This window comes from Nanorana parkeri, unplaced genomic scaffold, assembly GCF_000935625.1.
Source record: "Nanorana parkeri isolate BGI_ZX_2015 unplaced genomic scaffold, ASM93562v1 scaffold554, whole genome shotgun sequence".
Lineage (NCBI taxonomy): Eukaryota > Metazoa > Chordata > Amphibia > Anura > Dicroglossidae > Nanorana > Nanorana parkeri.
The window spans coordinates 158,445-185,715 of NW_017306822.1; the positions used below are offsets into that span (position 1 = coordinate 158,445).

General features: G+C 45.9%; 1 protein-coding gene across 1 annotated transcript in view; it reads right to left on the reverse strand.

Moving 5' to 3' along the window:
• LOC108791482 (complement C3-like) overlaps window positions 1-27,271 on the reverse strand; it is an 80,978-nt gene that overhangs the window by 20,205 nt on the left and 33,502 nt on the right. Inside the window, 14 exon segments of the mRNA XM_018561985.1 lie at window positions 761-911; window positions 1,025-1,120; window positions 2,380-2,539; window positions 3,146-3,227; window positions 4,655-4,724; window positions 6,957-7,049; window positions 7,128-7,192; window positions 7,285-7,488; window positions 13,623-13,709; window positions 18,004-18,070; window positions 19,644-19,856; window positions 21,958-22,097; window positions 24,570-24,631; window positions 24,843-24,978. Coding sequence (XP_018417487.1) covers window positions 761-911; window positions 1,025-1,120; window positions 2,380-2,539; window positions 3,146-3,227; window positions 4,655-4,724; window positions 6,957-7,049; window positions 7,128-7,192; window positions 7,285-7,488; window positions 13,623-13,709; window positions 18,004-18,070; window positions 19,644-19,856; window positions 21,958-22,097; window positions 24,570-24,631; window positions 24,843-24,978 — 1,626 coding nt within the window.

Here is a 27,271-nt window from a genome sequence, read left to right on the forward strand (position 1 = left end):
GGCAGTGTATCAAATGTGTGCGGGGGGGCTTAGAAGGGGGGGGTGAAGTGTATTATGTTTGTGAGGGAGTGTATTTTTTTATTTGTGCGGGGGGGTGTATTAGTGTGGGGGGTTGTATTTTTCTGTGTGTATATTAGGCCCCATTCCCATCTATATTTCAGGTGCGATTAGGGATTGCTGTGTCACAAACTTGCGTTTTCCTGCAGCAGGAATCCCATTCAAGTTAATGATCGGGTGACAGCCGCTGCATGTACACGCCTGCATACCGCATGTAATTGTATGTGATATGATTACATGCAGCTACAAAAACAATCACTATCTCTGGATACACAATTGTGTAACCAGGGATAGTGACAGATTCCTAACTACATGTAATCCTTTCACATATGATTACATGCGGTGTGCAGGCGTTTACATGCAGCAGCTGTCACCCGATCATTCATTTGAATGGGTGACAGTTGCCGTTTGTAACATGCACACATTAACACTTGTACCGTATATAGTAGCAGCCCCCACGGGACTAAAAAATGTGTCCAGTGGCCCCCAACTAAATTGAGTTTGAGACCCCTGCTCTAGAGGTTCCAAATAAGACAGCAGGTCCACTTTAAGCGAGAGTGTAGGCAAAGATGTATAGAAGTTCTCAAGACAGATCAGGACACATTCAGACTCCATCAAGGAAAACAACAACAGTTAATATTTAATGCCTGATAATTTCTATAAACTTTAAAAAAAAACGATGCTTTTGAAGATATTTTATTACCTGTTGCCACAGACATCAATTTAGTCGAATCATGTAGCTTCCTAGCCCGAGCCAATGCATAGGAAGTTATTGCAATTGAATGTGGTCTGGTCAGTTTTCCATAATGCTCTGTTATGTACTGCACCGCCTTGTCAATGCTTGACTGCAGATTCTAGATGGTGAACATAGAGGTAATAGCAAGATATGAGGATTTTGTATATACAGTTAGGAGGTATTTGACCATAGTTCACTGGTATAAAGATTGCTCCAGTATCATCCACTTACGCTGACATGTTTACAGTATTTCTGACTCTCCAGCAAAGCAACGGTGACAAAGGCTGTGATAGCGACATCAGGATCCGAGGAACCGGCAAGTCCACCCTATGAGATAGGAGGACAAATGCATAGCATTATAATGATTCCTCAGCTTTAATGTGTAACTCCCAAGTTGAAAAGTCAGCAGTGTACATGTAACATATTGGCAGAGTCTGGTAAACCATCTACCTCTCAGCAACAGCTGACAACAAGCAGGAGAGATGCTAGAGCGGTCTTGGTCAAGGCAGAATCTGAAGATTAATGGTCAATTCAGGCATAAGGGATGCGCTGTAAACTGGGTGGGGAGGAGATGAGTTAGCCGGGGTGGGATATATTGTAAACAGGTGTAAGGTAAGCATTGTGAGTGGTGGTGGAGGTAAAGTGAAGTGGCCAGGGAGGGATAATTTGTAACAGGAAGATGAGGTAGTCAAGAAGCGGTGAGCATGGATGGGATTAGGAAAGAGGGATGAAATGTAGATGGAGGATGAGGTGGCTGGGATGCAGTGATTTGTGAGCAAGGGTGAGACAGCCAAGATGGGATGAGCTGTAAGTGGAGGAAGGATGGAAAGGGGCATGTATGTCAGCTGTAGATGAGTTGGCAGGAGAGGGATATGTGCCAGTGATAGGGGGAGAGATGACTGAGGAGGGATGAATGTCTGTGGTACAGCCCCGACTGTTTCCAAAGCAAGCAGGCAGCAATGGAGGGCCCCCCTCTCTGGCATGACTAACAAGTAGGGTTGCACAGATACTTTTCGAGTACCAGTGCAGATACTTGGCATTTTCATGAGAACTACCAGGGTTGCAGCGGTTGCAGCTGGACCTAGCTCTGGCACTCCACCACTGTCTTGAAATCATTAGTCTGTATTGTTTTAGAAAAACTGTCACATGACACTAAACAAAAATGTATCAGTACTCGTACTTGTAAGTACTCGGCAAGTACCAGTACCCGTACTCGCAAAATGGGTATCTGTGCATCCCTTTATTTATATTTATAAAAACAAAATCATACAATAAAACAGAGATGTACAAATCCCAGGAGCTCCGTGTGCTCCTTACAAATGACAGCGGCCTCCTAATTTTTGAATTTTTCTCTAGTGTAGTCTTGGAGCTCAAAAGTATCGGTACTTGTACTTGTACCGAGTACTGTACTTGGTATCTGTGCAACCCTACTAACAAGGGAACAATTTCATATAGACTGACAAGTCTCTTACTGACCCAGACCCATCAGTGTCGCCCATATGACATCAGTCTTCCACCATTATGTTATTTGTCATCCATACCATTCAAAACTATAAACTTTATTTGATAGTGTGTGATGACCTTACCCTTGTGTACTGGTAACCTATAGAAAAATTTTCTTGGAACATCCCATCTGGTTTTTGCATGGAAAGTACCAACCATCTAACAGAGCTACACAGAATTGCATCATCAATGTGGATAACTTCTTTAGCCAAGGAGAAGATTTTGACAATGTATGCTGTAAGCCTGCAATGCAAAACACAATAGACATGACAATTTTATATAAAAGGGACTGGGATTATTGTGCAAAGGTTTAAAGGAGAATTGTGGGGAGAGTGAAGTACACTCATATCCATAATAATAATAAAGCTGATGTGTGGCACTGCAGCTGTAAACCATTAGCTCTATTGATGGAAACCGAACGATCACATACCGCTGATCACTAATTTCCTGAACTTCTCCCTGCAGAGAGCAGTGACTGTCAGTCATCACTCCCAGCAGGGATTCCCCCCTCTCCTCTCTGTTCCTCCAGCGCTGACTGTTCATAGAAGACTGTGTGGCATGGTTTGATAGTCTTGCAATGGTAAAAATCTGACAGAGGTTCCAAACCTTCTCCAAAACTAAGGGAAAATAAATTGGTGGGACATACACTTTAACTGAAAGCGAGCAGGCCATGTTAGCTCAGCCAGGCCAACAGACCAATAACCACACCTTATTTAATGTTAGAGCAGTCCTGTGAATTCATCTTTTGTCAAGAGTCTCTCTTTTCTAAAGAATGGTAAGTCGGTAATATTGTTATCTACGTAGGTTAATGCCTTTCTAACTTACTAGGTACAATAAGCTTGTAATTACCATGTTCCACTGGTTGACTTCGGGAAAGCGTTATATGATCCAGAGCCATCTTTGGCACGGTGGTTTATCTGAGTGGCATAACCTAAAGTGAATTGGAAAATATGGAAATCAGGAAAATCAGGAAAATTATTTATATGATATTATGAGAAATATTACATTAGTGTGTAAAATTGTATTTAATATACACTATATTGCCATAAATATTGGGACACCCCTCCAAATCATTGGATTCAGTTGTTCCAATCACCTCTATGGCCACAGGTGTATAAAATCACGCACCTCGGCATGCAGATGCTTCTACAAACATTTGTGAAAGAATGGGTCGCTCTCAGAAGCTCAGTGGATTCAAGCATGGTACCGTGATAGGTTGTCACCTGTGCAATATTTCCATCCATGACATTTCCATGCTGCTAAATATTCCGCGGTCACCTGTTAGTGGTATTATTTGTGGAAGCAACTGGGAACAACAGCAACTCAGCCACGGGGTCAGCGCATGCTGAAGCGCACAGTGCGGAGAAGTCGCCAACTGTCTGCAGAGTCAATAGCTACAGACCTCCAAACTTCGTGTGGCCTTCAGATTGGCACAACAACAGTGCGTAGAGAGTTTCATGGAATGGGTTTCCATGGCCGAGCAGCTGCATCCAAGCCTTCACAGTTGTGTAAAGCACACCGCCACTGGACTCTAGAGAAGTGGAGACATACTCTCTGGAGTGACGAATTACGCTTCTCTGTTTGGCAATCTGATGGACGTGTCTGGGTTTGGCGGTTGCCAGGAGAACGGTACTTGCCTTACTGCATTGTGCCAAGTGTAAAGTTTGGTGGAGGGGGATTATGGTGTGGGGTTGTTTTTCAGGGGTTGGGCTTGGCCCCTTAGTTCCAGTTAAGGGAACTCTTAAGGCATCAGCATACCAAGACATTTTGGACAATTTCATGCTCCTAATTTTGTGGGAACAGTTTGGAGAAAGCCCCTTTCTGTTCCAACATGACTGCGCACCAGTGCACAAAGCCATAAAGACATGGATAAGCGAGTTTGGGGTGTAGGAACTTGACTGGCTTGTCCTGACCTCAACCCGATATAACACCTTTGGGATGAATTGGACCGGAGACTGCGAGTCCGGCCTTCTGTTCCAACATCAGAACCTGACCTCACAAATGCGCTTCTGGAAGAATAGTCAAACATTCCCATTGACACAATCCTAAACCTTGTGGACGCCTTCCCAGAAGAGTTGAAGCTGTTATAGCTGCAAAGGGCGGAGCCAACTCAATATTGAACCCTGCAGACTACCACTGGGATGCCATTAAAGTTAATTTGTGTGTAAAGGCCGGTGTCCCAATACTTTTGGCAATATAGTGTATATCTGTATGTGAGTTTCATGCCTGTGTGTGTTATCTGTGCTTGTTTCCTTTCTTTCCATCTCCAGGCAAGTCTCAATTATTCTGACAATGGTCCCCAGCCCATCTGGAGCTTCCCCTTGGCTCCAGATGGGTTGGGGACCTTTTTTCACTTACCTTTCTTCTGTCTGTAGAAATCATTCACTGAAGTCCATTTGACATCATCTTCTCGTGCCCTAATGCTTGACTTCCAAGGACACAGGCAAGAGGAGTTTGCAGTGCACCCTACATGATGCAGATGCACCCTGCAGTGCTAGGCGCCGGCGGATATTAAGAAATCTGGTCACCTGTGCCCAGCTAAATGCCTGGGGTGACTGGTCTTCTCAACAGGATATTTTGCTGCTACAACTGCTAGTGGGCAGTAATCAACAAGGCAGCAGAGTTACACTCAGTGTACTCAACTTTTTACTATACACTGAGTGGCCAGATTATTATGACCACCACATCAGTACTTCGTTGGGCCACCTTTTGCCTTCAAAAATGCAGCAAATCTTCTTGGCATTGACTCCACGAGATGGTGAAAGGTGATGCAAGGAATCTGACACCATGCCTGATGAATAGCACTGTCCAGTTCTGTGAGATTTGATGGTTGTGGAACCAGCTGCCTGATGGCTCTTTCAACTTCGTCCCACAAATGCTCAATTGGATTGAAATGTGGTGATTGTGGGGGCCACCTAAGCAAGGTAAAATCTCCCTCATGTTCTTGAAACCATTCCTGCACAATACGAGCACCGTGGCGTGGCGCATTGTCTTGTTGGAAGAAGCCATCTCCATTGGGATACGCCATCAACATGATAGAATGAACTTGATCAGCAACGATACTTTGGTATGTTGTGCTATTCAGACGTTGTTCCACATGAATTAAGGGGCCCAAATCATGCCAGGAAAGCATGCCCCAAACCATAACACTGCCCCCACCAGCTTGAAGGGTTGTACTAATGCATGTGGGGTGCATGCTTTCATGCTGTTTCCACCAAATTCTCACTCTGCCATCTGCATGATGCAACTGGAAACGTGATTCATCGGACCACATGACTTTTTTCCAATGCTTGACTGTCCAATCCTTGTGTTCCTGTGCGAATTGGAGACGTTTTATCTTGTTAACTGCAGACAGCAAAGGTGTTCGAACAGGCCTTCGGCTTCCATATCCCATACGATGCAGTGTACGGCGAACAGTGCGTTCAGAGATCATTTGAGAGGATCCCTGATTAAGATCTGCAGTAATTTGATGCACTGTTGCCCTTCTGTTGTCTTGTACCAGTCTTGCCACTCTCCGTTCTGCCCTAACATTGACTAGTCGCTGACGGCCACAATTCGCACGTTCAGACCCAGATTTTCGGCTGACAGTCCAGTCTTTAAACACTTTAACAACAGCTGCTCTTGAACATTTAACGAATTCTGCTGTTTTGCTGATACTCGCTCCATGGCTCCGAGCGCCAACAATCATCCCACGTTCAAAGGCTGTTAAATCGCGTTGTTTCCCCGTATCTTCAGAAAAAAATCACTTCTACTGTCGTGGTAAACAACCTGCTTCCCTATTTATAATGGTCTGGCCCTCTAGCAACTTCTGCGCAAAATTATAGCTAATTTGCCTACAAACGTCAGGTGGTCATAATAATCTGGCCACTCAGTGTATTTCATCTGCAATACAAGTCTGTGAGAGGGTGCTGAAAAATGTGGCTACTACTCTGCTGCGCCAGTACAGATTATGGCACTGTGAGGACAGGAAGCCACATTTTCCGTGAGTGAAAAGGCATTACGTAATTTTTGTTTTTAGCAAATTCTGTCACAAAGCATAACATGTGGGCTTTTTAGTACAGCTTGGGGAAGCTCGTTTTTTGTTCAGCATGACAGTACCTACGTGTCCAAAGCCAGTTCCATAAAGACATGGTTAAGCCAGTTTGGTATGGAGGGACTCGAATATCCTGCACAGAGCCCTGATATGGACCCTGCTGAACACCTTTGGGAAGAATTGGAACACTGACTGTGAACCAGGTATGCTGCTCCAACATCAGTACCTGATCTTGACTCAATGGGAACAAATTCCCACACACACTTTGTAATTTTGTGGAGAGCCTTTCTAGAAGAGTAGAGGCTTTTAGGCCAAAATATTATATACCACTTTGGCCATGATGTTGGAATGGGATGCCCAACATGTTCATAATGGTGTTATGATCAGCTGTCCTCCACCTTTTGGATATATTGTGTTGAAACACGTGAGACTTAATTTGGGACCCTTGGCTTCACAATGCATGAGCAAAGCACAGGTTCCTTTAAAAATGCTGATCACAGAGGTTTTTTTACAAAATATTGGAGCAAACGCTGCTATCAATTCAAGAGTAACTGTATTGTAAAAAAAAGTAACACTTAAACAAGTACGATACCAAAATATAAATATACAGTAGTTGGGTACTTGTACTGTATACAGCACAAAGAATGGACCCAACTGGATGGCCTTTTGGGAGCCGGTGTTCCTTGCAGGCATAGAAGTTGGAGTGTGGATGGTGGTGTCCTACAATGGAAGGAGGTAGCAGGGTTTTTAACCATGTATCTTCCTATCCCACCCCTCAGCTGACAATGCAGACACCACCTCACTAAGCTTGATTTCAACCTTCCTCATAAGCTCAGTATGAAGATAGACTTCAATTATGGTGTCTATATGAAAATTGGTCTTGTGTCAAAAAACACATAAGTAAACGAATAAGAGGGTTTTATATATGTGCCAGCAGATGGCTCAGTTGCTTTACCTGTCTGCATTTTTTGTAGGGCATCTGCTCTACGGTGAAGTCCAACTCTTTCCCACTGGTTAGTTTTGTCCAGGAAATGGGTGGTGATGACGAGTGGTGCCAACCCCATCATATTTTGCTCAGCACAACCAGCTGGTACTATGATCATATGATTCAGATCAGCACCATCAATGGATTTTTCTACAAAATCAGCAACTGGAGATCCTAAAATAAGAGGAAAGACACATTGGATAAATCATTTTTACTTGCTTTTGCTATGGTCGCCATTATTCAGTATGATCCAAGTTTACCAGTGTTATATCTCAACTGCTGGAGGACACTGCAACTATTGCATTATGGATTTCCTAACTCTTCCACTTCTGGCAAACCAGTCATGATTCTGGGTTCCTCCAGGGATGTGACTTAGCAATAAAAAACTTGACCACACATCGTTGGAGTTTTGGGTTGGGATCCATGCTATTGGGAGCTGTGGTTTAAAGCCTTGGTTCTCAAGTGGTGGGTTGTGACCCAAAAGTGGATCGTGACCTCGTGTCCTGTGGGTGGCCATGTGCCTTCCACTTTTCTAGGTTAGATGCTCCTTAGCCTCCACTTAGCACAGCACTGTCAGCTCTCACACCAAGCAGCCATTCAAAATATGCTGCCTGTTGCCGAGTGTCAATGTGAGGTGGGGTTGGCTGGGGCTATGGCCGCGAGGAAGCTCCATCTATATGTGCATTACTTACAGCTCCCTTGCATGCCCTGGAGTTACATCACATTATGGCTCCCGGAACCTCTACGGTTGTGCATGGAAGCTGTACAAGTTTTTGTAAGGTAGGGAGACTGGATGGATCTTAAAAAAAAAGAAACATAAATATGTCTGTGGTTTTGTGTGTCTGTCAGTGTTTTTGAGGGCCCATTCACACCAGTACAATGCGTTAATCGCACAGTCCCATTCGATTAACGTACTGTACCATGCAATCACACCTACCATGCGTTTTGGGGAGGAAGTGGGTTGCATTGCCATTCATTTGAATGGCACCCCAAATGTACCTCACACCAATAGTTCGATCACCTGGACTGGAACGCACGGTACCGCAATGCCGTATGTTCCATTGCAGTGCGCCTTGAGTTGTGACTTAATGATCGAGGTCAAATGTGGGTCCCGAGGTCACACAAGTTGAGAACCTCTGGTTTAAAGGTTCACAATTTTTTTTTACAAGATGTTGGAGGGGTTGCTTCCACTTTGGGGTTCCTTACTTACCGCTACTGTCACAAAACCCACAAAGTCCCATCAGATACAACAGATAACAGCTCTATGTCCCTCAAATTCCCTTCAATACCTTCAATCAGGGGCGTATTTACCGAGAGGCAAACAAGGCGTTTGCCTAGGGCGGCACTTTCCAGGGGGGCGGCCCTAGGCAAACGCCTTGTACTGTGAAAGTCTGTCTCACAGCGTAAAAGCTCCGTGTCACGCACGGAGCCTGCTTGTGGAGGAGAGGGGGGGGGGAGGGCGGTGCCGGGCACAGATGACGGGAGGGGTGAGCCCAGTAGAGAAGCGATCACTGCTTCACTGCAGCCGGCCACAATACCGATCATGCTGCAGTGAGGGAAGAGCGGCTCTGTGATCGGAGTAAGTGACGCGGTGATGGGAGGAGGCGGCACAAGTTCTAGTCAGCGGCGGGAGTTCTCGTCAGCGGCGGGAGTTCTCGTCAGCGGCGGGACTTTGTGACAGATGGCTGCCCCGCTCTGCACACAGGGAAACTTGGAGGGAGCACAGTTCAGAGGGGTCACCTGTAAGGTAAGTGGATCGACGGGGGGTGAGCACAGTACTGAGTTTGCTTCATGTGTGAGAATCACATGGAGTGGGTTCAGGCAGAGCAGCGTTCAATGTTGTACTGTTGTATGCAGGGATCCCAACCTGAAAGAAGCAATTTCAGGGAGGTGTCCCTCTCATTTCAGGGGGGTGCCCTCTCCCCCCCCCATCCGCGGAGGGGGGGTTAGGGGGGGCTGGGAGAGAGCACCCCCCTGAAATGATGGCAGATCGCACAGGAAGCAATAGCTTCTTTGCTGTCTGCAGGGTTTCTTTTCTGATTTTTTTTTTTAGTATTCTGACAGTCGCAGTCATCAGAATAAAAGCGGCCGGGAGCCGCTATCTAATAGCGGGAGACTCCCGGAGCGTCCGGGAGAGTTGAGATGTCTGTGTATGGGAAATGTGACATGGCCTCTTCCTTTTTTAGAGAGGAATGGAGGTAGACAGTGCTGGTCAGTATGTGGATACTTTTCCCCCTGAGGACTTGTTCACACCAATTGCGTTGCGTCCCAGAGCAGGAGCTGCTGGAACGCACCGCAATTGCTCACAAACTTCCCCCTGCGTTCTGGGGCGGGAGGGGGCGTGGCGATGCATTGAAGTCAATGTAACTGCAGCCACGCTCCCTCCCACCACAGTGCGTTCAGACGCATGGCACAACACTTCCTGCGTTCCTTTTCACTGCAAATGCAAAAAATACTGCATGCTCTATTTTTTGCGTTTGCAGTGCAATGGAACGCAGGAAATGTTTTACCACGCGTCCGATCAAACTACGGGCAGGGGGGCGTGGCTACAGTGCCATTGACTTCAATGCACCGCTACCACAGAATGAAGGGGGGCGTTTTGTAAGCGATTGCCATGCGTTCCAGCAGCTCCCGCTCTGGATTGCAATACAATTTGTGTGAACAAGCCCTCAGGGGTTCATAGAAGCCTAGGGATTGTCCCGAGGTTCTGGGAGAGATGGGCAGTTTCTACTTCTCACATACAGTATGTGTCTTCTTTCTACCACGGTGTCTCTCCGTGTGCATTGACTTACCATGTGTCTCTCTTCTCCTGGCCGAAGATCTCTACTGCGCATGCGCCAGCCCCATCATCCCTTGCGGCTGCCTGAGAATCTTTAAATCTTCGAACGGGACCGCCCGGCGGAGACACAGGTAAGTTTTTACCTTTTAGTAACTTTTTTAATGTTTTTGCATATATCTTCTGCTTGCTAGCTGATCTATATATACACCGCTTGCTAGCAGTAGATATACAATATGCAATAAAACGCACGTTTTTCACTTTCCACTGACCAGCCATGTAAGGAGCATTCTTCACACTGACCACCAGAATAATGGCGCCCGTCTACACTGTTCATCAACCTCTGCACTCTGTTACATACTCCTGATCCCTGTGCTGCCCTGACAACAAATGTATACTGCTCTGCCAGGCTGATGCCTGCCCAGCCAGTCAGTTCTGTATGATAGGCTTAGCGCCCACATGTTACTATTTAAACAGACACTCGCTGTATCCAGCTTCTAACAGGTTATGCAAAATGTTTTAAACAGGTAGGGTTGGGGCAAATTTAGATGGGGGGGCGCCCAAGTCTAAGCTTGCCTAGGGCAGCACAAAACCTAAATACACCACTGCCTTCAATACATATGTTCTTGGCTCAGAGAGTCTGGAGCAGTTTCTAGCAGTTTTAATGTGAGGTTCTGGAGAAAAGGACAAAAAATACACATGCTGCTCCCCTAACGTTAACAGTCATGTCTCCCAACCTAACCCCTTAAAGGAGAATTATGGTGTCAGTGCTTATCCCTATACTTCTCCTAAGAGCAGTGGCGTCGCTACATGGGGGCCAGGCTATCACTTGCCCCCCCGTGTGCCCCCCCGCTAACAGTGGCGGCAGTCCCGGCGCTAGCGCAAGGCAAGATAAATGAAATCCCTGTCCCAGCAGATAACTGTGCCCGGGCCGGTTATCACACAGTTATCTGCTGGGACAGGGATTCTCCTCGCTGCAGCCTCACAGACTGTCAGCGGTTTCTCCCTAAAGACTGTAATCGGTTGCAGTGAGTGATAGATTGCAGATTACAGCCTGTAAGGAGAACCCTCCGACAGTCTGTGAGCTCTCCCCCTCCAGTCTTTACTGCAGCAGCTGACCGCAATAGCCAGCCTGCTATTGGCTCTTTTAAATTGCAGTAGCCAATAACAGGCTGCCTATTGCACCCGCCCACTGCCAGCTGTCAATCAACAGTGGTGGACCTGATTGAAAACTTCAGGACCCTCCTCTGCTGATTGACAGCAGGCTATTGCAATTTGAAATATCCAATAGAATGCTGTCTATTGCTCCCAGTAATGAAGTATAAAAAAGAAAAGTTAAAAAAAAATAAGATCTTTCAGAATAGCCCGAACAGCAGTGTGAAGCCTGTCAGAGGTTCGGCTTAGCCGATCCAGATGTAGGATCGGCTGAGTCGAACTCCTTCTGCACTTCGGGTCAGCCAAACATGCTGAGCATGTTCGGATGATCCGAAGCCACACGAAGCAAGCCGATGTACGGCGGATTTCAGCCGATTGCAGACGGTATGGAGCCACGCACAGCCACACAACTTAAACAAAAGCAACCTCTGGGGAGGAGAACCCTGCGATAAAGGTAAGGGGGGTTGCAATTTGGACTTTCAGGACTGTGGGTGGCGTTGGACTACATGTCGGAACCGCAGGGCACAGATGCCATCCGTAATTAAATCGGCTCTCGGCGCCCAGCGGTTGCGACATGCAATGAAAATTATTAGTGCACCCCCCAAATTTGACTGTGGTATCTTATGTGCCCCCCCCTATATATTGTTCCTAGAGTCGCCACTGCCTAAGAGTAACGGGAGGACACAAACTAGCGTCCTACCGTCACCCAAAGCTCAGTATACCGTGAGGTACAGCTCGCGGTATACTGAGACATTGCAGCCGGAACGGATCCCGACAATGCTGTCTGGATCCACCCAGCTGCGTGAGTGACAGCCGGCTCTGCCTATCTAGAGGCAGAGCCAGCTGTAACCACCGTCTCCTCAGTCTGTTCCTCCAGTCAGCTCTGGAGGATTGGACAGGGGAGGGGGGAATCCCTGCAGGGAGCTGTGAGTGACAGTCACGGCTCTCTGCCGTAACAGGATCGAGAAGTGAGCGAGCGCCGTTATGTGTTCGCTCACTTCCCCATCTACTGAGCCGACATGTGACAGTTTCATTGTCACAGGTCGGCTCAGATTATGAGGCTGAGTGAAAATCACTTGCCTCATAATTCTCCTTTAAATCAGCCCTTAACACTGAACCCTCCCAAAAACTGCTTTCTGCCCTATGATACTTAATGCCCTTTAACACCTCACCTAACCACTTAAGGGAGGCCTTAATATTTAAATTTCCATCCTAAAACATAATTGTTAGCCTGTTAATGCCCCCTAACACTTAAGAGTCTATTTATAATTTTTTTGCATTAGATTCAAACCACTTTGACCCAATACAGTGGTACCTCGGTTCACAAACGTAATTAGTTCCATGATTCTGGTTGCGAACTGAATTGGTCGCGAACCGACCAATACTGTACACTACTGTATGTGCTAAAAAGCACACAAAAAAGCTTCACAGCAAGTGTGCACCGGTCTGTGCGACTAGAGGAAGCCACGACCACGTGTCGCAGCGGGGAAGACGGCTGTAGCATGTTTTTCACCGTTCACAAACGATGTGGAGTTCACGAACGGAAGCAAAATTTTGCCGAACTTTCTTTTTGCGAACCGAATTGGAAGCGTTCGTGAAGCGAGGTATTTCTTTATTTACACATTTTTCTAATTGTATTGTATTTAATTGGAAAAATGTGTGACCTTATTTTAGAACCAGCAATGTCATCACTGGGTTTCTGTGCTTCTCTGCTTCTCTATGTAATGCACGCAGATCATGGCTGGTGGAACAGGCCAACAGTACATAGCTTCCTGATAACTCTAGATCCCTCAGCCCTACTACAAGCCCTGAACTGGATCTTTAGAGGAGTTATTCAAAAAACGAAATGCCTTGATGGGTTGATGTTAGTCTGAAGGAGTGGGTGTTCCTCAACTGTATTTGGATACAGACCAACCTAGGTAACTTCCACTTGCAATACTGAGCTTCCATGAATGAAAGAAATGAAATCCAATAAATGTAAGGGACTAAGGACAGTGAGGAAAAGCTAAATCACTTGGATGTCCCCCAGCAAGGAAACAAGGTGGGCTCTATCTGACCTGCTGCAGATACTAATATACATTGTGAGAAACTGCTGATTGGAAAGCTCTATCTTTAACTCAGTAGGTGTTTTGGACCTCTGCAGAGAGACCATTGCTTGCACACAGAGGACAAGGATACTTTGAATTCAATGCTGTCTGAGTTGCTAACCCACAAGTATAGAGATAAATAGGTTTAGCAGTTTTGCAGGACTGTGACTGAAGCCTATGAAAGGTAGGCCTCTATCATTTTCAGAAAGAGGTCACAATTAAATACTTCTCACATGACGGAGCCACTTTAAAATACTTGCTCCTGGATACTTTGTTGGTAGACATCTAACCTTGTATGTTGAGGAGGAGTAAAACCTCAGACTTTGGAGCAATCTTCTTGTTCTTGAGTGCTTGGACCTTTATTACCTGCTCTCCACCTAAAAGAACAAAGAGGTAAAGTCAGAGCCAATAGCAGCTCAGGCATATTATGAGCGGTACATTCTGCTGCCGAACAGTTGTATAAAATAGCCTTCAAGCCCAACACCAGACGATATTTTTATTGTGTAGAATAGTTAGCTCCTGTGTCAGGTTTTTATTGTTGTCTTAGGGAGATTTATGCTTCTTGCCCTGTTGACCTCACAGGAAGCAAGAGAAGTCCCCCTAAATAAGTTATTTGAACCTAAGAGTGGTTCCAACTAGGGATGTCCTGATACCGATACTATTATCGGTATTGGGGCCGATACCAGGCATTTTCACGAGTACTTGTACTCGTGAAAATGCCCTGATTCTTAAGGCCGATAACAGCACTTGAAATTTTCAAACAACAGCGGCCGTCCGAGTTCCCGCGCTTGTGGGGACCTCGGCAGCCTACTGGAGACCTGCAGATAGCTGTCCATGGCTGTGCCTGTCCGGTTCTTTATCTCCTCCGTCCCGGCGCAGGCACTGCCATGGACAGCCCTTGGGGCGGAAATACCGCCCCAGGGCTAGAAGCTGGGGGTTCCCGCCGCACACTGGCGAGGAGGACTGGGCCGGGAGATGGATGAAAGTCGCAGGGCCCTGCAGCGCAGAGAGTCGGCCAGACTGGTCGTGGGGGAGACCGGGTCCTGACATCACCGGTGAGGTGGAGTGCTGTCAGGAACGCAGGCTGTTCCGGACTCTGAGGCCAGCGCAGGGACGGCTCCGTCATCGGCGTCTAGTTGCTAGGCGACGGGCGGCCGTTCCGCAGCGCTCCTCCTCTCCTCTCACAAGCAGTGTGACGCGACGGACGAGGCCCGGCGGCGTCCCGTTGCTAGGAGACGCTCGGGTCGGGTCTCGTCTCCGGCTCCGCCCCCAACAATTGCCTCTGCCTATTTAAACTGAGGCTGAACACTTGCTCGACATTCTAGCAAAATAGTACGTCGAGCAAGCTATTAGGAACCCCATCTTGAACAGAGACCCTTTTTGACCAGCCTCTGGAACCCTTGATCCTCTTGAACCGCCTCTGGAACCATTGATCGATTGATCCAGCCTCCAGTTACCTCCAGCACCAAGGAACAGATACACTTCCCCTGACTGGACTCTCACCAAACAGCAAGTATATCACTGCCATACTATATGCAGGGGAAGTGTTGGTACTGCCACCTTGTGGGGAAGTCTCATTTTGCATCCTCTCTGCTCTTCTGCTATCTGCTTCATTATTACTGCTTAGCCATAGTTGGTGTCACCTGCATGTAACACATATTGGGCTTAGTGAAGATAACTGGCTCTCTACTCAAACACTGCTGCACCATATACCCTGGACTGTTAATTCCTCAACCATATGAGATATACTAGTTCGGTCCTTAGTGAAGTAACTAAGGCATCGAACTACAATTCACAACACGGCCCCAATGCTATATAATTGAGGGTGTGACTATACAACACAAATCCAACTCAATGCTCCCAGGATAAATGGTGTATGATGTGTAAGGGGTTCCGACTGCACTCACTGAATTAAAGTGTTACTGTGAACCTCCCTCCTGAACCATTTCCACTTACCTCCGCAGCTGAGATCCAACACTCGCCACAGAGCTCGCAGGAATCGTTACAAGTGCCCGCAGAGCCACTGCAGATGTCCACGTCGCCCGGTGAGATCGACACGCAGCCTGGTGAGAGGAATTCTGCTTTGGGGACATGTATTCGCAGAACACATGTTCCCAAAGCAAAAAACTTGTGTCCCCATAGCAGAATACTATTCTGCCTTAGGGACATGTGTTCTGCTGTGGGGGACATGTGTTCGGCTTTGGGGACATGTATTCAGTTCTGGTGACGTCCATATTATCCCTGGTGAGAAACTGCCCTAAAATCATCAGTCTGTATTGTTTTAGAAAAAAATGCCACATGTCCCTTTAAGAAAAAGTATTGGTAATTGGTATCGGCATGAGGGGAAAGTACTTGTACTTGGTCTTAAAAAAGTGGTATTGGGACATCCCTGCAGAGATTGAAATAGACATAGCCTGAAATAGCCGTATTGGTTGCAGTTACACTTTAATATTCCTATATTAAAATCGCTGTCAGACCCCCCCCCCCCCCCCATTATATATTTTCTAAAAGCAGAGACCCTATAGAATAAAATGGCAGCAGTTACAAATTTTACGTTGCATGTTGCACTTGTGACTTTTTGCAATTTTACATTGCACTTGTGACTTTTAGTGCACAAAAACACAATATAGTACCCAATTTGTGTAAAATATGAGAGATGAGGTTGTGCACAGTAAATGGATACCAAACATGCCAAGCTTAAAAATTGTGGGCGCACGTGAAATGGTGAAAAACTATGGTACCTGAAATTGCCCATAGACAACGCTTTAAAAGTCCATACAGGTCATCAGTCCAGAGTTAACCATGAATATTGGCACTAGCTATTGCTCTCACTGTGGAGTATGTGGTGATACCTAACATGTGTGGTGCAGTTGTCATTTTCGTACGTAGAAACAGCCAATGTGTGTTTGATTTAGCATGTGTTTGTATGCGATGATGGGGGACTTTACATTTTTTGGGGGGTGTTTTTAGCCCCCTAAGTGTAATATCCCTCGGGTTCCTGGCTCCTCCCGACTGCGTTCCAGGCTGGGGCGCATCGGCCGCGGTGAACGCCGCTCTCCTCCTCCCCCTTGACGGAAGTAATATGCGTTCCACGCTGGAAGCGGAAGTAGCCCACGGCCGCGTGACGTCACGGCCGCGGGCTATTTAAACTTGCCAAAGATGCTGTGGGGTGTTCGATGATTGGGATCATAGCCCTTACACCCCACAGGAACCTCACCAGCCGCCTCGAACCTCTCCTCACGGATGAAACAGCTCCCCAGCAGCCAGCATCCACTGGACTTCTCTTGGAGGAATCTGATTGCACCTACCAGCAAACTGCAAGTATCTATAGATCTATCTTGCAAGTGTCTTGGCTCATACACGCTGCCCTCTGGTGGAGACTTTGAGTATCACCTCTCTCATCTTTCAATACTATACCCAGTTATGCTGTATGAAGGGGAGATTTGCTGTTATCTGTCATAGAGACTTTACCATTCGCTTATACCTCAATTCCAGATAGGATTGCCAACATCAGGGATTGGGTTAATATTCTTTACTACATCGAAGGTTATTACCGATTACCATTTAGCGGTCCATGATGACTTAATCCCCTACTCTCCGTTTATGATTGAGAGAGCCGCCAGGGATTTAAGCCTGACAACCGCACTACACCCCCAGTTGGAACCGCAGCTGTGATCCACTATACTATTCCAAGGCCGGGCCCTGACACTAAGTGATAGCACTTTAGTGTTGATGGGTACTCTTTAAGGAGACCTTAGGGGTCTATTAGACCCCTAATGTCACCTGGGCAGCTTTTCTCCTCCTCTCTGCCGGGGAATGATGGCTCCGTAACCAGAAATTATGACATTTATGGTGTCCTTCAGCAGGAAGAGATCAGCAAACGGATGTTTTTTGGTCTCTGTGCCCTCTACCCAGTGACACCCACAATGCCAGTCCCAGACACGTAGGACACGTAGGAGGGGCAGAGGAGCCCAGGAAGCAAGACCATGAATATTGGGTGTCGAGTGGGGGGTGGGGGAAGCACGTTTACCAGCCCCTGGAAGCCATCAGGTGGCTTTACAGCCACCCGACTTGCTTCCTGTGTAAAGCCGCCTGTGCCAGCGTTCTGCCATTTTTAAGTTGCCATTTTTAAGCCGCTGTCATTCGATCATTAACATGAAGGGGTGACAGCGACCACTTCTATATAGCATATTTGGGATAAGAAGCCCTAGGTTCCTGCAGCAGGAATCCCAAAATGTACATTCACATTTAGTGTGAGAGAAGCCTACTCCTGCACCAAACAGACAGGTAGCAAGGTAAGGTGTTTTTTTTTTTTTTTTTTTTTTAAACATTTATAGGTATGCTTTGTAAATGGGACCACACAACAAACAGTGGGGGGTTCTCAACATTTGACTGCAAGAACGGAAACACATTTTAAGGATGTACAGTATGTGTAGAACTTTCACAGAGCAGTTCCTTCTTGGACAATCTGACTTTTACATTGACACCGCCTATTGACACCGCCTACATTGACAATTCCTATGCTCCTTTGTTCCATCTAGTTGTTGAAATGTGTTAGGAATGTAAAAGTCATATTTTTATGAATAGCTCTGCGTTGCTTATTTTAAATACACTCCAAACTGCACTTTCATGTTTTTTTCTGTTGCCATGGGTTCATGTTATGGCACTTACTTCTGCCTCTTGTCTCTGGCTCTAGTATTTCAGACAGTATGTTAACCACTCTACGAACTCCTTCAGGCTGAAACGAAAAGGGACATGTAAAAGCGGACAGAAACTGTCCCAAACAAAACAAATGACATTTTAAGACAGGGGTACGCAAACTCTGGCCCTCCAACTGTGGTGACACTGCAAATCCCACGAGGCATTTGTTCTCTGCTCCATCTAGTGGCCAAAATGCAGTATTACATTACATACACTCAACCTGAAAATAAAAATATCTAAGCTGATTAAGCACAGATCATGCTTGGTCAGCTTCTTCCTCGGCTTCTCTAGCGGGCAATGACATCTCAGAAACCAGAAGTGATAATGGCATTGTCGTTTCTGGCTTCATTCAGCAGGTAGGAGATCAGCAAATGGACGTTCACTGCTCTCTCTCCATGCTACCCGCTGACACCCACAATGCTGGTCCCAGGCACGTAGGAGGGGCAGCGGAGTGAGCAGAGTTTTTTATCTAAGGAAATACATATTTCCTATGCTCCTGAGCTCCAAATATTGGCCACAATGCATTTTTACATTACATACATTCAACCTTAAAGGAGAACTATGAGGTGAGTGAAAACCACTCATAGTTCGAGCCGACGTGTGACAATGAAACTGTCACACGTCATCTCAATCGATTCGGAAGTGAGCAAACCCATACCGTCGCTCACTCACTTCTCGATCATCTCCATGAAGAGAGCTGTGACTGTCGGTCACGGCTCTCTGCAGGGATTAATCTCACCCACCCCTCCCCGCTCCAATCCTCCCGCGCTGACTGGAGGAACGGATAGAGGAGGGGGCGGGTACAGCTGGCTCTGCCTCCAGATAGGCAGAGCCCGCTGTCACTCACGCAGCTGGGTGGTTCTCGACAATAATGTTGGGATCCGTCCCGGCTGCGGCGGTATACTGAGCTTTGGGTCACGGGAGGACACTAGTTTATGTCCTCCCGTGACCCTAAAGAGAACTATGGGGAAAAACACTGACCCCATAGTTCTACTTTTAAAAGAAAATATCTAAGAATGTTTGTTTTTTTTCACTTAGGAAATAGGCATTTACTTGCAATGCTCCTGAGCTCCATCTAGAGGCCAAAATGCAGTATTACATACACAATCTGAAAAGAAAATATATCTAAATACATTTGTTCTTTTCATCTTTTCGCACAGAGTGAATGTTTAGAAAGATTCGTATGTCAAATGCCTCTGTGAATTCTTTTTAAATAGACCCTTAAAACAAAAGGTGCACAGCTCATTTTCTTTAGAAAGCTGCCATAGGCTGAGTAGAAACTCGTGCCCTTTGGGAGGAGGCTGGAGAGAAGGACACTTGGAAGCAGTGGTCTCTCTGCAGATAAGTTCTGTTTAACAGTCTAGGTACAGTTCCACTTTAAGATGGAAGTTCTGGCCTACATTCTTTTTCAAACATGCTTTGTAGTCAGGTGAAAAAATATTAGCGTTGCTACTGAAATATCTGGAGGAAGAACCATCTGTCATAGCAGCCAATCAGATTGACATGTCCATTCTCCAGTGTAAGTTTATATCAGGCTCCTTGTCCAAGGCAGTTATTGTAATCTCTTGTACATCATGTGTAAAAATTTGCATCAAACCCTTTTTACTCACCACGACCTTCAGCTTTTTCCTGACACCGTCTGACACGAATGATCTGTGGACTGCCACCTTGACTTCCACATCATGCATGCCGGTATTGAGAGGAACGATGACAAATGGGACTGAGAAAGATGACCGTGGTTGCACTTTGACCTCTTGGGTATACGCCCTTGTGGGTGTGGAATGGCTGCAGAATTCTGGGCTGTAAGTCAGGGTCACTCGCACCTGGAAGATATATGCATGAACAATATTCAGCACAGCAGCTTGGTAATACTGCAGCTACACATCTAGCCAAATCAGTAGTGCTTAAAGTGGGCTCAAAACATTTTGGGAGTCTCTGGTCAGAGGTGGTTGTTACTCCTAGTTGCCTCTGGTTATGATTTAGACAGATTTTGGTTGCTGCTTAATGCTCGTCTCCTGCACTGACTTTGTACTTGGCTCTAGATTACGGTTGTCTGCTACCTGCTCCTACTTTCAGCTTATATAGTCTAAAGCAGTGGTTCTCAACTCGTGGGTCGCTACCCAAAAGTGGGTCGCGACACCCTCTGCAGTGGGTCGCGGCGTCATGTCTGAATAGACCGGCCTGAGACTGAATAGAGATGGGGAATTTGTGGTTCAGCCTGTGGAACCTCATGTCAAACTGTCCCCTCTCTCCCAGCCTCCCCCGGGCTCTCAGATAAAGTGGTATGGCCCGGGGAGTGGGGGACTATTTCCTCACTTTCGGGCCGGCGCAATAATATCAGAAGAAGGAAACATGTGGGTCCCGAGGTTACACGGGTTGAGAACCACTGGTCTAAAGCCTTGGTTCTCAACTAGTGGGTCTTCAGTGGGTCCCCACATGCCTTCTACTTTTCTAGGTGAGAGGCTCCTCAGCCCTCCCCCAGCACAGTTCTTGCACCGAGCAGCCATTCTTAAAGGAGAACTATGAGGTGGGTGCTTTTCACTCACCTCATAGTTATAGCCGACCTGTGACAATGAGACTGTCACCGGTCGGCTCAGTAGATCGGGAGGTGAGCGAACACATACCGGCGTTCGCTCACCTCTCGATCCTGTCACGGCTCTCGGGCCGTGAAAGGGGAGGGGCTGGATTCCCCCCTCCCCGCTCCGATCCGCCAGCGCTGACTGACGGAACGGACGGGGGAGGGGGCGGGTACAGCTGGCTCTGCCTCTAGATAGGCAGAGCCAACTGTCACTCACGCAGCTGGGCGGATCCAGACATCGATGTCGGGATCCGCTCTGGCTTCGGCTTCAGCTGTAGCTTGCGGTATACTGAGCCTAGGGTAACGGGTAGACGCTAGTTTGTGTCCTCCCGTTACCCTAAGGAGAACTATGGGGAAAAGCCCTGACCCCATAGTTCTCCTTTAATATGTTGCCCAATGCTGAGTGTCAGCTTAAGGTGGGGTGGGCTAGGGCTATGGCCGCGAGGGAGCTCCCTCCATATGTGGATTGCTTACAGCTCCCTTGCGTGTCCTGTAGAGGTGCCTGGACCGGAGTGATGTCACATTCTGGCTCCTGGCACCTCTACAGTGTGTGCAAGGGAGCTGCGCAAGTAGATGGACATATGGATGGAGCTCCTACATAACACAAGCTGAGGATCCACTCCAGTTCTCATAAGGTAGGAGACTGGGTGGATTTAAGAAAATTTTGGGGGAGTGTATATGTGTGTGTCAGAAAGGCCCATTTAATTATACTAGTACAATGCGTTAATCGTACAGTCCCATTCGATTAACATACAGTACCACGTTCTGGTGTGGGAGGTGCAGTGAATTGCCATTCATTTAAATGGCACCCCAAATGCATCTCCCACCCACAGTTCTATCGCCCACTTCGGAACGCAAAGCTGTGCATTCCATTGCAGTGCAACTTCGGTCATGACTTAATCTTAACCTCCTGTCCTACCTGATCTCACCTCAGATTTTCCCTCACTTGAAACCCTTGCCACTAAGACATTACGTTAGAGGAAAACACTCTCTAGTAGCGCCGTAGATAACTGTAAAACCTGAAAGGGGCTCTAATCCTTTCCCACTCTATCCAAAATGGAAAAAAGTTTTGGCTGGATGTACCCTTAAAATGGAGACTCGGCCAAGATCTGTAAAGACAGCTAATATCCTCTATGGCCCATTGGCAAGAAAAGAGTACAACTGGAGCCAGCTCTGTGCATCCTGCTCAGCAAAAAAGCTACAATGTACAAACAGAAGGTGTAGGGTCTTTTCATTTACTATCGTTGTTGACGTCTGGTGTAAGGTGCATGTGAAGATCTCACTTGGGTATTTATCCTTTAAATTAGTTGTAACCTAAACAGGATTTCCCCGATTTTTTCATTTACCTTGAGCTCATCCTCTTCGTAGTTATAGATTACGGCCCGTATTCCAACCTGTTCATTCTTCACTACCGAATAGGGCAGCCTCAGGTCAACAAAGAAACTCTTGAAGGCCTGAATATCTAATGGCTTGGCCACACAGATGCCTATCCATAGATAAAACATAAAGATTAGGGAAAGACCAAGGAAACATCTGTATAATTAGATGGCCAGCAGAATCAGAGGCCTCAGGATGCAATTCAAAGTTCTGCTCTCAACTGTAGCCATCTGAAAGAGTCTGTCAACTGACATGTATGTATGAATTCCTGACATGTCACAATAGAAAGAAAAAGCAAGAACCCTGAATAGTTGAACCACCTACTATCTTCGGTTATCACTTAGGGCTTCCAGCAGGAAGATGTCTCCTGGAAATTCTTGGTTCTGACAACTCTACCTCAGACAACTTGGTTCTGACAACTCTACCTTTTTCCTATGAAGTTCGATGTCACGTAAAATGGACCTGACATCTTAGCTGTAAGGACCACAGACAATACGTGACAGTAAGGATTCAACAACCAGAAGCCACCCAAGACAGGAATATCAGTCTTAGGTGGACTAACCCTTATAGCTTAGGTGTCTTCCCCTATCAACTGCATCATTAGAAAGTTGTACTGTATAAATGTATGTGAAGATGTATTCTACATTTGTAAACCAATAAAAACTTTATTTGGAAAAGAAAGTTGTACTGTAAGAACACATGTCAAGAGAGGGGTCATGTGATCCCCAAAATCCCTTCATAATGTAAAATTATAGTTGAAAGTTGAATGGTGCTATGGCTGACAAGAACCTTTACCTTTTGTATAAAACAGGCGCTTTGTTTTAATTGGTTTCCATTGATGAATTTTGATCACCTTAAAGGAGAACTATGGGGTCAGGGCTTTTCCCCATAGTTCTCCTAAGAGTAACGGGAGGACACAAACTAGCATCCTCCCTCCACCCAAAGCTCAGTATACCGCAAGCGACAGCTTGCGGTATACTGAGACGCCGCAGCCGGGACGGATCCCGACGATACTGATCCACCCAGCTGCGTGAGTGACAGCTGGCTCTGCCTATTTAGAGGCAGAGCCAGCTGTACCCGCCCCTCCCCCATCCGTTCCGCCAGTCAGCACTGGAGGATCGGACAGGGGAGGGGGTTTCATTGTCACACGTCGGCTCGAACTATGAGCTCATAGTTCTCCTTTTAATTATTTTCAATGAATGGTATATGTCATTCAATACCGAAAATATAGTAGAGCCACTACTCTGTACTCATGCTCCTGGACCTTTTTGCTTCTTTTGACATGGTTGACCACGTACTTCTCAATAAACTTCAATCCCTTGGCCTCAAAGACTCTGTTGTCTTCACCTCCTACCTATCCCAGCGCATCTTCAGTGTTACCTATAACTCTTCTTCCTCCGCTCCATAGGAGTCCCCCAAGGCTCTGTCCTCTGGCTTCTTCTATTCTCCATCTACACCTCCTCCCTAGGTCAATGGATAACCTCCCATGGTTTTCGTTACCATCTCTATGCTGATGACACCCAAATATAGCTCTCTACCCCTCAGCTCACTCCTTCTATGTCCTCACACATCACTAACCTACTCTCTGACTTATCGACATGGATGTCACAACTAAATCTGTCCAAAACTAAGCTTATAATATTTCCTCCTCATCCGTGTCCCCTACCCCAACTTCTCCATCACAACAGCACTACGATCAACCCCTCCCATCAAGCCAGGGTGCTCGGAGTAATCCTTGATTTTGAGCTCTCCTTTCAGCCCCACATCCAATCACTATCCAAATCTTACCGACCCAACCTCCGTAACATTTCCAAAATTCGTCTTTTCTTAACAAATAATACCGCAAAGCTTCTAATTCACTCCATTGTAATATCTCACCTTGACTACTGCAACTCCCTCCTTGTTGGCCTAACACTAAGCAGGCTATCCCCCTTTCAGTCCATTATGAATGCTGCTGCCAGACTCATTCACCTTACCAACCAATCGGTGTCTGCCACCCCTCTCTGCCAATCGCTCCACTGGCTACCACTTCCCCAACGTATAACATTCAAAGTAGTAACAAAAACCTACAAAGTCATCTACAAATCCGCCCCAACCTACATCACACCTTATCTCAAAATATCACCCAAACCGCCACCTTTGCTCTTCCCAAGACCTCCTGCTCTCCAGCTCTCTTGTCACCTCCTCACATTGCTCGCCTCCAGAAATTTTCTAGAGTGTCTCCCATTCTATGGAACTCCCTACCCCAATCTGTCCACGTATCTGCTACTCTGCCCACCTTTTAGGCGATCCTTAAACTCATCTCTCTTCAGGGAAGCCTATTCCACCCCAATATAACAGTCCTTTCAGTTCTTTTATTAAATCCTCCCACCCATTTATTACTTTTTGTATCACTTGCCCCTCCTAATAGATTGTAAGCTCTCACGAGCAGGGCTCTCCTAACCCTCCTGTACTGAAATTGTATTGTTAATTGTATTGTCTCCCTCAATTTTGTAAAGCGCTGCCAAAAACTGTTGGCTATATAAATCCTGTATAATCATAATAATAGAGCAGACATGTAAAGTTTGAAAGTATTTATTACCTTTAGTTTTTGATAAGCTCACAGCGAGAATCTCCCATGTGGTGATTGAATCTTTTAGGAATCTGTCTTTCACAAGCTGCGTGGAAACACTGAAGAAAGATGAACATGTTAAAGGACGACTATTTATTCGGAGTTATTGTTATGAAATATACACAAATGTATTCATTTGAGACCTTTTTATTTAACATCAAATTTAATGGACCTTGTTGCAGGCCAGCAACTGTGGCATGGTTGATTCTGTACTCATGTGCGTTCCTCGATGAAGTCTGTGACATATTGTATATGTCAGACACTCACCCATTTGCATTGGCTCTTTCTGTAATTTTGATAATATTCCACAGCCAGCTCTCTGGAAATTCACTCCGGACCAAAATCTCTCCTTCATTTATGTATTCGGCATCTTGGTCACCTGGAAGGAGGAAGCGGATTAGTCAAAGTCTCAAATATATGTCAGAATGGTCATGACTTAAGTGTACCTATAGCCAAAACTTTAGGTTTTGTTCGAGTGGTATAGAGAAGAGAGTGGCTAAAACTCATGTCTATTATACAGTATATTTTTTTATATTCTGCATCCAATTGGGGAGATTTCTCTTCATTTCATGTCCTGAAGATACAGCAGGACATGTTGGAAAACCTCTCTAAAGGGAGGGAAAATCCCCTTTTAAATGGCTTTCACCAAGCTAAGTCTCCATTGATTAGGAAACCCAGCACTGTTTGCATACTTGGAGACACCCTTTTATAGCAATGTCAATGACTAACATCGGTAGTTTGTAAACTGCTAGAGGGTATAATAAAGGATTATCTGGTAGATTTTGTTCAGGAAAATGGGATAGTTAATGACAATCAGCATGGGTTCAGGAAAGACCGTTCCTGCCTGACTAACCTGCTAACTTTTTATGAGGGGGTGAGTAGAGATATGGATGGAGGTAAGCCGGTGGATGTGGTATATCTGGATTTCTCAAAGGCTTTTGATACGGTACCACACAAACGCTTGCTACACAAGCTGAGGGCTATGGGCATAGATGAGGTGGTGTGTACGTGGATAGAGAACTGGCTACGGGAACGTGTCCAGAGGGTATCTGTAAATGGCACCTTTTCAGAGTGGGCTAGTGTAATGAGCGGTGTGCCTCAGGGTTCTGTGCTGGGTCCTATATTGTTCAACTTATTTATTAATGACATGGGGGGAGGGGAGGGTGTTAACAGCGATATTTCCGTGTTTGCGGATGACACCAAAATTGGGAGGGTAATAGACACGGACTTAGACACTATAACATTACAGGAGGACCTGGATAAAATAGGGGAGTGGGCATTAATGTGGCAGATGAGGTTTAATGTCGATAAATGCAAAGTAATGCACTTTGGAATTAAAAATAAACAAATGGGTTATACAATTATGGGGGTGCCGCTGGAGAAGTCAGAAATGGAGAAGGATTTGGGGGTCATTGTAGACCACAAACTGAAAGGTAGTTTGCAGTGCCAGGCTGCTGTAAACAAAGCTAGCAGGGTCTTGTCCTGTATTAAAAAGGGGATGTATTGCAGGGGCAAGTCAATAATTTTGCCACTTTATAGATCATTGGTTTGACCGCATCTGGAGTATGCGGTCCAGTTCTGGTCACCAGTACTAAGAAAAGATGTCCTTGAGCTGGAAAATGTCCAGCGGAGGGCAACCAAACTAATTAGGGGTATGGAGGACCAGAGCTACGAGACGAGGCTACTAAATTTAAACATGTTCACATTGGAGGTGAGGAGATTAAGGGGGTATATGATTTCCATGTACAAAATGTTCAATGGTGGTAGCAACATTAGTGATAAACTATTTAAAATTAACTCCATTACAAAAACTAGAGGCCATAACCTAAAATTGGTGGAAAAAAAATTCCAGCACAAGGGGCGAAGGGGGTTCTTTACAGTTAGAGCGGTTAGGTCTGGAACTCACTGCAGTGATTTCAGAAAAAAATGTGGAGTTGTTCAAGAAACTTTTGGACGATTTTTTAAGGGACCGCAATATACAGGGGTACGGGTACTCCTAAGAAGGAGATCCCATAGGTTGGACCTGATGGACTAATGTCTTTATTCAACCTCAAATACTATGTAACTATGTAACATGGGTCAAGTCTGGCTTGCTCTGCTAGAACAGCAGTGGCCATATGATCTCCCTGATGTACAGGGTCTTTTTTCAGATGTTAAAAGAGCCTCCAAAAAGCTACAACTCTTGTATAAAGCTCATCGCCTGCTGGTTTAAAGTTGTAATAAATGTGAATGTAGTATTCCATATTTAAATAATGAAGTACACAATGTATATTCTGAACAAAATAAAAATACAAGAACAACATGTATAAAAAAAAAACACATAACATCCCTTCTATTAGCTGCCCTCCCAACTCTCTAAAAGTTGCCTAAAAGCTACGGTTGCCATATTTTCAAAATTTAATCTAGGGACACCTACTAACCATGCCCCCTGTTAACCATACCCTCATATGTAGCCACACCTATGAAATCACACCCCCATTTTTGGCATGCCCTAAAAAAAATGGTCACAGACTTTTGGAACAAGATGCAAATATTCAAGATATAAAGACAATGCCCTTGGCACCTGCCATAGCAATAGGAGTAGTTGAAAGGATATGGTTAAATAAAACCTGAGGCTACTCTGCTATGGGTCAAGAGTGTCGAACTCACAGAGTGCAGGCATCAGGAGTATG